Source organism: Peromyscus californicus, unplaced genomic scaffold, assembly GCF_007827085.1.
Source record: "Peromyscus californicus insignis strain IS unplaced genomic scaffold, ASM782708v3 Scaffold_4__1_contigs__length_199733344, whole genome shotgun sequence".
Classification (NCBI taxonomy): domain Eukaryota; kingdom Metazoa; phylum Chordata; class Mammalia; order Rodentia; family Cricetidae; genus Peromyscus; species Peromyscus californicus.
This window is the reverse complement of record NW_026294562.1, coordinates 52590389-52599640: the sequence shown is the minus strand read 5'-3', so window position 1 is coordinate 52599640 and position 9252 is coordinate 52590389. Positions and strand designations below refer to the sequence as shown.

The 9252-nt window shown below is 45.7% G+C and overlaps 1 protein-coding gene across 1 annotated transcript; it reads left to right on the top strand.

Moving 5' to 3' along the window:
- Positions 1-8279, top strand: Lrrn4cl (LRRN4 C-terminal like). Its single transcript, XM_052762766.1, has 2 exons — positions 1-1729; positions 2378-8279. The coding sequence occupies exons 1-2, from the start codon at positions 1687-1689 to the stop codon at positions 3094-3096; spliced, it is 762 nt and encodes a 253-aa protein (XP_052618726.1). The 5' UTR covers positions 1-1686; the 3' UTR covers positions 3097-8279.
- Positions 8280-9252: the final 973 nt, after the last annotated feature.

Genomic DNA, 9252 nt, shown 5'->3' with positions numbered 1-9252 from the left:
AAAAAAAAAAAAAAAAAAGCAAGTTGGGGAGGAAAAGATTTATTTAGCTTACACTTCAATATTGCTATTTATCAAAGAAAGTCAGGGCAGGAGCTGATGCAGAGGCCATGGAGGGGAGCTGTTTACTGGCCTGCTCCACATAGCATGTTCAGCCTGATTTCTTATAGAATCCAGGACCACTAGCCTGGTAATGAGCCTCCTCACAACAGACTGGGCCCTCCCCCATCAATCACTAATGAAGGAAATGCCTTACAGCTAGACCTTATGGGACATTTTCTCAGTTGAGGCTCCCTCCTTTCAGATAACTCCAGCTTGTGTGTCCAGTTTCCATAAGACCAGCCAGCACAGCCACCACGTAAGTGCTAGGAACTGAACCTAGGTCTTTCGGGAAGAGCAGCCAGTACTCTTAACCACTGGGCCGTCTCTCTAGCTTCTGTATTGCTATTCTTTAAAAGGATAGTCTAAGAGCATTACACACTCCAAGGAGATTTATTTAGTCTATGATCTAATGTCCCCAATTATACTCAAAGTACTAAGTCAGGAATTGATGAACACCTATATTCCAGTTACTTAACTGAGACAGAAATGTTTGAGCCCAGAGGTTCAAGGTCGACCTAGACAATTACTCTCTCTCTCTCTTTGCTTATTTTTGTTTTATTTTGTTTTTTGAAACAGGGTTTCTCTGTGTAACCTTGGCTGTCCTGGGCCTAGCTCTGAAGACCAGGCTGGCCTGTAACTCACATAGTCTGTCTGTCTCTGCCTCTCAAGTGCTGGGATTAAAGGCGTGCACCACTGCCACCACCACCTAGCCTTTTTTCTTTCCTTTTTATATATTTCTTTTATATATTTATAAACAGATTCTTCGAGACTGGCCTCAAACTTTTAGCAACTCTCCTGCTGCATCATCCCAAAGCACTGAATTACACGCTTGTACCACCTATCCAGATGTTTTATGACTTTGGTTTGTTTTCTGAGAGAAGGTCTCACTATGTAGCACAGGCTGTTTTCTAATGATTCTGCCTCAGCATCCCTAGGCTGAGGAATTCAGGCATGCACCACCACACTCAATGCAGCTGTTTCCATCCCATAATCTAGGGAAGAAACCCTATCCTGGCCAGATGTAGGCTTCCTGCTCTAGCCATGTGATTCTCATCTCCCTGAGGGGAGGGGGATAGGGTAGGGCGGGTCTGGAGAGCTAGGATACATCATTCTGGCCTTTACACCCCTCCCTTCTCTGTCTATTGGGAGGCAGAAGACAGGAAATGACTGCCATGAATGTGGTAGGATTTTCACTAAAACAGGATTTTCTAATTCAGGCCCCATACCATCCACAGATGTTTTCCTGTCTGATACCAGCCAGGTGCCCTCCCTCCTCCCTCTGATAATTCTCTTCCCATCCCTTCACATGACTGCAGCCTGTGGATTCTCCGTTCCTGGCTGCTTTCCACAATTCATTCCTGTCAGAACCCAGGCATCCTGGCCTTCAGCTGAAAGCGCTGCGTGTGGCTTCCCCTATCCCTGGCCCCGTGACTCAGTCCCTCTGAGGGAACCAGCCCTCTTCTTGGCACTCGGGGGCTAGGTGGTGACATCAGAGTTGAGGGGTATAAAAGTCCTCAGCCAAAATAGAATTGAAGACACAACCTGAGAGTGGCCTGTGACAGGGACCTCTCCGCCTGATACCCACGGATGTCTGGAGGCAGATTCTCACCGTGTCAAGGCCTACCCACTGGTGAGAGGCTGCTGTGGCTGGGAAGAGGGTGGACAGGGGGGAGGAGCCTGGATTGCTTGGGCAGCATTTGCACAAACGCAGGTGAGGAGTGAGGACTCCCAAGCTGTCCCCACTCCTTTTCTTTCTCCCCTCTCCTGTCTTCTGGATTTTTGTGCATCGTACTAAGCGTTGTTTTACATAGGTCAGTTTTCTGGGTGGCAGCCAATTCATTCCACCTTTCTTCCCTGAGCTGAAGAAATCCGGTTCCTCCTCCTCTTTCCCCAGCACTTTGTTATCCATTAGCTGCTTGCTTCTAGCGCATTGCATGGTGCTGTCCAAACATCTGTCTCTCATGTGTGGGACTGTATTTCATTATTTTTATCCCAAACCAAGCACAATCAGGCCTAGTGACACACACTATTGATTCTAGTGATTTGGAGGTGTAGACAGGAGGACCAGGAGCTGCCTCCAAAACAAAACAAAACAAAACAAAACAACAACAAAAAAAAACTGTGTTCAGAAGCCGGTTGACAAATAACTGAGTGTCTTGGTCCCACCTCTTTCCTTTGCCCATCTTGGGCCTATGTTGTGCTTTTCATGCTTTTCCTAAAGGTCTTGTCCTGGAAGGCACAGCTGACAGCATTTACCCAATCACTCCTTCCCTTCCAGACTCCATGCTGGGCTCTCTTTCCCTTCTGTGGCTTGTGGCCATGACCACCTCCTTGGTTTCTAAAGCTCAGATCTTGACCCCCCAAGACTATGAGGAAGAGGACGATGAGGCGGTGACCATACCTTCTCTGGCTGTCCCTTGCGACTATGACCGTTGCCGCCACCTGCAGGTGTCCTGCAAGGAGCTGCAGAAGGTTGGGCCAGTAGCCTGCATGTGCCCAGGGCTCTCCAGGGAAGATCAGCAGCCAGACCCTCCGCGGCTGGGAGAAGTGCAAATTGTCGCTGAGGAAGGCTGTGCGGTTGTCCACTGGTGTGCTCCCTTCTCTCCGGTCAATCACTACTGGCTTCTGTTTTGGGAAAGCAACGGGGCTCCACAAAGGAGTGGCCCCTTCAATGCAACAGTTCGAAGAGCAGAGCTGAAGGGACTGAAGTCTGGGGGTATTTACATCCTTTGTGTGGTGGCTGCTAATGACGCTGGTGAGAGCCATGTTCCTGAAGCAGATGTTGAGGGTCCTGAGAACTGGGCTGGCTCTTCCTTTGGGCCTTGTCGAAAGCTTATCATGCCGCCTAGACCTGTCATCCTGGTCCATGCAGCTATGGGAGTGGGCACGGCTTTGGCTCTGCTGAGCTGTGCCGCCCTGGTTTGGCATTTCTGCCTTCGTGAGCAGTGGGGTTGCCCCCCGCGGCAAGGTACCGCCCAAGCTTCAGAAGCTCTCTGATAGGAGTCCTACCGACTGGAAACAAGTCTGGTGCATTCCAGCCACATCTGGAGAGCCCAACCCACTCCCAGGAGTGTGGGGCCTGCTGCCACCTGGCACCAGCTGCACGGCCAAGTCAGAGCAGAAGCCCAGGCCATTGGCCTCGGACTGAGAGCTTGTTTAGTCCCAAAATAACCGGTCACTATGTTCTCTGGGCTCTAGGAGTAGTAGCAATTATTCCTTGGGGGTCAGATGTAAATGATTTAAGCTTTATGGGCTGGAGGGGGTAAAATTGCAGACATTACATAGGTACTTATATATAGCCAGTTAAAATCGAGCTGTTTAAGGCCCTGCATGGTGGTCTACAATTCTAATCTGCAGCACTGACCCTGTCTCTAAAATAAAATAAAACAAAAGCAAAAACTAACAAAAGTATGGGGGCGGTGAGGGAGAAAGATGGTTCAGTAGTTAAGAGCACTGGCTACTTTTCCAGAGGACCAGAGTTTTATTCCCAGCATTCACATGGCAGCTCACAACGATCTATAACTCCGTTTCCACGGGATCCAATGTCTCCTCCTGACCTCTGCCAGCAGTAGGCACTCACACACATGCATATATATACATGCAGGCAAAACACTCATACACATAAAATAAAAATAAATTTAATAATGTAAACTGTCCATAGCTCATAGGTCTTCAATGGCAAGGGGCAGGCCAGGTTCAGCCTATTGGGTGGGGTGTGCCAACACAAGCTATACATTCTCACAAGTCCTCTGCAGCGGTGTGTGGCTTCCACATAGATTCTGAGAATAAGCTTCTGGGGGGCAGGAGTTGAAGTTGGAGCTATGCCCTTCTCCTCCCTACCTTTCTTTTGTTACTAAGGATGAGCCTGCTCAGAGTCCAACTGTGTCTGGGGAAACTGAGGATTAAGGATCACCATGAACTGGAGGAGACAGAGGGCCCAAGCTGCAGTCTACACAAGTTAGTGGGGGTTTTTTTTTGTTTGTTTGTTTTTTGTTTTTTCCTTTGAGACAGGGTTTCTCTGTGTAGTTTTGGTGCCTGTCCTGGATCTCGATCTGTAGCCCAGGCTGGCCTCAAACTCACAGAGATCCACCTGGCTCTGCCTCCCATGCGCTGGGATTAAAGGTGTGCGCCACCACTGCCCGACTTCAAGTTAGTGTTTTTGTTAGTTATTAGCAGTTTATACCAATGACTCCCCCCAGGTTTGTGTAATTGTTTATCCACTGTAATAACATTAAAGGCAAATTAAAAACATTGTATTTTGTTTTCATGATCCTCTTTAATTCCATATATATATGTATATATATGTATGTATATATATATATATATATATGCCTATTTTCATCACTTCTTAGCCTTTTGACTAAGATCAAGTGTATGACTATTTCTCAAAGTAATATGTATACTTTCAGTTTGTGTTTGTTTGAGACAAGGTCTCACTGTGTAGCTCTTGCTGGCCTAGAACTCCCTATATAGACCCAGTGGGCTTGAAACTCACAGAGATCTTCCTGCCTCTGCCTCCTGAGTGGAGGCACCACTATACGGGCTGTTTGGATGTTTGATCAGACCTTGACCAGTCTGCTACTTTCCACACAGTCCACCGTGGCTTTGAATTGTGGTAATCCTCCTCCTTCAACCTTCTGAGGACGCATGCATAGCCAGCTTCAAAACGTATTTACTATTTCCAATTTTCTAAGCTTTTAAATTTTTTTGTATGCATGTTTGCATGCCATGGCATCCATGTGGAGGTCGGAGGACAACTTTCAGGGGTTGTCTCTGTACTGTCCCATTCCTCCCTGGAATGTGGGTTCCAGGGCTCAAGCGCAGGTTGTGAAGCTTGGCGGCAAGCTCCTTTCCCTGATGAACCATCTCGCCAGTCCCTGAATTTATTTTTTGTCCCCCCCCACCCCATTTATCTTTGAAATTATATAGATGTAGAAAAGTTTGTTACAAAGTGAGCTGGAGAGATGGCTCGGCGATTAAGAGCTTTGGCTGTTCTTCCAGAGGTCCTGAGTTCAATTCCCAGCACCTACATGCACCCACGTGGTAGCTCACAACCTTCTGGTGCCCTCTTCTGGCCTGCAGGTATACATGCAGACAGAGTACTCTACACAAAATAAATAAATAAATACATCTTAAAAAAAAAAAAAAACCAGCCGGGCGGTGGTGGCTCACGCCTTTAATCCCAGCACTCGGGAGGCAGAGGCAGGCGGATCTCTGCGAGTTCGAGGCCAGCCTGGGCTACAGAGTGAGTTCCAGGAAAGGCGCAAAGCTACACAGAGAAACCCTGTCTCGAAAAACCTAAAAAAAAAAAAAAAAAAAAAAAAAAAAACCAAATTGCTACACAGCATAAACCTCATTTTTACTAGTATGATAACTTTTGGAGGTGCTGGAATTGCATCGAGAGCCCTGGAAATGGTAGGCATGCATTCTACACCTGAGCTATCTAGCTATATTCCCAGCAAGGTCATGGAATTAGTGTCCATGTGTACACTGTTCCAGGACAGTAGCTATGCTGAACTGAATTATTCTAGCCTCAGAACAAAGTTGTTATTACCCAAGGTCTCAAAATTGATTTGGGAACCTAAGAAAAAATTAAAAGCCCCACCCAAACCAGATGTGGTGGTATGAATTTTTAATCTCAGCACTCTACAGGCAGAGGCAATAGGATCTCTGTGAGTTCCAGACCGATTGGGGCTGCACAAGGAGTTCCAGGCCAGGCACGGGGGCACAGTGAGGCTCTGTCACAAGAATGCGTTACTTATTCTTGCTCGGTTTTTTGGGTTATTACTTTTTTTTAAGTAATTCTCATTAAAACTATCATTGTTCAAGCTGGGCGGTGGTGGCTCACACCTTTAATCCCAGATCAGATCGGGAGGCAGAGGCAGGCGGATCTCTGTGAGTTCGAGACCAGCCTCATCTGCAGAGTGAGTTCCAGGACAGCCAGAGCTACACAAAGAAACCCTGTCTCAAAGGAAAAAAAAACCCAAGGAGAAAGAGAAAATAACTCTATCATCTTTAATTAGAAAGAGTATGCATTCCCAGCTGAGTATGCTGGATTCACAGTTAATTAAGAAAAACTTTCACTGTTATGAGTTATATATGGAAGGAAGGCTGGGGGCTAATTGATTAAATTACAAAATCCTTCAACAACAGCTTCTGGTTAGTGCTTAAATATGGCAATCAAATCGTTTTTGCTTTTTAAATTATTTGTTCATTTAATATGAATGGATATTTTGCCTGCATGTATGTCTGTGAGTCATGTGGGTTCTTAGATCCAGAGGAGGCCAGAAGACGACATTGGATACCCTAGGACTACAGTTACAGGTAGTCAGGAGCTGCCGTGGGGGTGCTGGGAATTGAACCCTGGTCCTCTGGAACAGCAGCCAGTGTCCCTAACTACTGAGCCATTTTTCCAACCCTTCTTTTCTGTTTTGTTTTTTTCCAGAGTTTCTCTGTGTAGCCCTGACTGTCCTGGAACTTGTTCGGTAGCCCAGGCTGGCCTTGAACTCACAGAGATCCTCCTGCCTCTGCCTCCCAAGTGCTGGGATTAAAGTTGTGTGCCACCACCACCCAGCTTCTCCAGCCCATCTTATCTTAATGCTTATCTGGGTGAAAACAATTATTTTATGTATTTTGAAACTTCAAATTCTCTTAGTCAGCAAGTGTACTATGTTCCACATGAGCTCATGCTCTCTCTTAGAGGGTGGCTGTTAACATTCAGGCATCTGTACTGGCCTGCCCTTTGGGTCCTGACAGGATATACCTCAGCTGCAGCCACTAAGAGCACCCCCTGTGTGCCTTTGCTAGGTTTTCTTATAAAAGGCGGGCCTTGCCCACCTCCCATCTCTTTGTCCGAGGGACCGAGCTCTGCTCCCCTTCTCTCCCCTCCCCTCAATAAACCTCCCATGTGAGCCCTGTAGTATGGTGTGATTCCTTCCTCCCACTGTTTTTAAAATAAAGCAGTGCCAGCTTACTCCATAGTTGTACAACTATACGTGGTCGTATAAGGCTCACGCTGGATTTGACCAGCATATGGTATTTTCCTAGTTTTGAGAAAATCTGTTTCTTTTAAAAGAGCATAATTTATTTATTTTTTTAAGATGTATTTATTATGTATACAGCATGTATGACTGCATGCCAGAAGAGGGCACCAGATCTCATTACAGATGGCTGTGAGCCACCAAGTGGTTGCTGGGAATTGAACTCAGGACCTCTGGAAGAGCAGCCAGTGCTTAAAAGAGCATAATTTATAATTGATTTGTATTATTATTAGTTTACTTTATTTTATTTTTGGTTATTTGAGATAGGTTCTCTCTACATAGCCCTGTCTGTCCTGGAACATGAGGCTGGCCTCAAACTCAGAGATCTGCCTGCCTCTGCCTCTGAAATGCTGAGATTAAAGTCCTGTGCCACCATGCCTGGCCCAATGTAAGTGATTTTTAAATAATGTGAAGTTTAATATATAGATGACCAAAACCCTTTTAATGAACAATGTTTTGTAATTTGGAGAGTTACTTTGTGATATTCTCAGTAAATGTAATAAAGGTTTCAGCAAATTCTGAAAATAAATAAATAAAATAAAATGGGGCTGGAGAAATGGCTCAGCAGCCTAGAGATCTTGTTCTTGTGGAGGACAAGAGTTCAAGTCTCAGCACTAACAGGGCAGTCAAGCGCCTTCTGTAACTCCAGTTCCAGGGGCTCCATCACCCTCTTCAGGCCTTCCTGGCGATGCACACATGGTGAACAGACACACAGTCAAGCACAACACCCACGCCAGTAAAATAAACAGAAATCTAAGCTGGGTGTGGTGGTATACGCCTTCAATCTCAGCACCCAGGGGGCAGAGGTGGGGAGATTTCTGTGAGTTCATGAGTTCAAGTCTGATCAACATAATGAGATCCAGGACAGCTAGGGCTGTGTAAAGAAACCCTGTCTCAAAACAAACAACAACAACAAAACCACCCATAAACATAAAATATAAAAATAAATCAGGCCAGGCAGTAGTGGCCCATGCCTTTAATCCCAGCACTTGGGAGCCAGAGGCAGGCAGATCTCTGTGAGTCTGAGACCAGCCTGGTCTACATAGTGAATTCCAGGACAGGCAAGGCTACACAAAGAAACTTTCTAGAACCCCCTCCCACCTGCTGTAAAAATAAATGAATAAAGTCTGCAGAGATGGCTCACTTGCTAAATGTTGTAGATTATTCCTTTACAATGTGTGAAGATGTATCAATGATTGGTTTAATAAAAAGCTAAATGGCCAATAGCTAGGCAGGAGGTATAGCAGGAACTTCTGTACAGAGAGAGCTTTCGGAAGAAGAAAGGCAGAATTGCCAGTGGACATAGAGGGAACAGAAATGTAGGAGGAGAGGTAGCAACACATAAATTAATAGAAATGGGTTCATTTAAGTTATAAGAGCTAGTTAGAAACAAGCCCAAGCTAAGGCTGAGCTTTCATGATTAATAATAAGTATCTGTTGTCTTTTTTTGTGAGCTGGAGGCCCAAAGGAAAGTCCATCTTCAGCTAAAGGCTAGGCTCACACCAAAAAGACCAGAGTCTGGTTCCCAAGTCCCCACAGCTATCTCTCCAGCTACCTTGAAAAATAAAAATAGGGGCTGGAGCAATGGCTCCATAGTCAAGAGCATGGGTTAGATTCCTAACAACTACATGTTCACTCACAGCCATCTGTAACTCCAGTTCTAGGGATAGGAGGCCCTCCTCTTGCCCCCAAGGGAACCAGGCACAAAGTGGTACACAGATGGACATGCAGGCAAAACACCCAGATACATAAAATCAAAACAAATAAGTCTAAACATTAAGGTAAATAATAAAACAAATACGTCTTAAAAAAATTAGAAACTACAATGCTGAACCCTCCCCCACCCCCCTGAAAAAAAAGTGTAGAGACCCACAGAGGTTTCCTAATGAGAACTTACTAAGGGTCGAGAGCCTGAGCTTACTTTACCCAGCAGGGCTGCATAAGGGGATGATTTGACCACGGGCGTGGTTACCAGGTGTTTGGAAGGGTCTACACTTGGCTGTACAGTGTGCTTTGATCTAGCAAGGGGGAGGTCTTTTGCTTTGACATTGTTATAAAAAGAAAAGGCCATTGAGTATTGACCCAGGTTCTCCAGAAGCTATTCTGTGTTTCT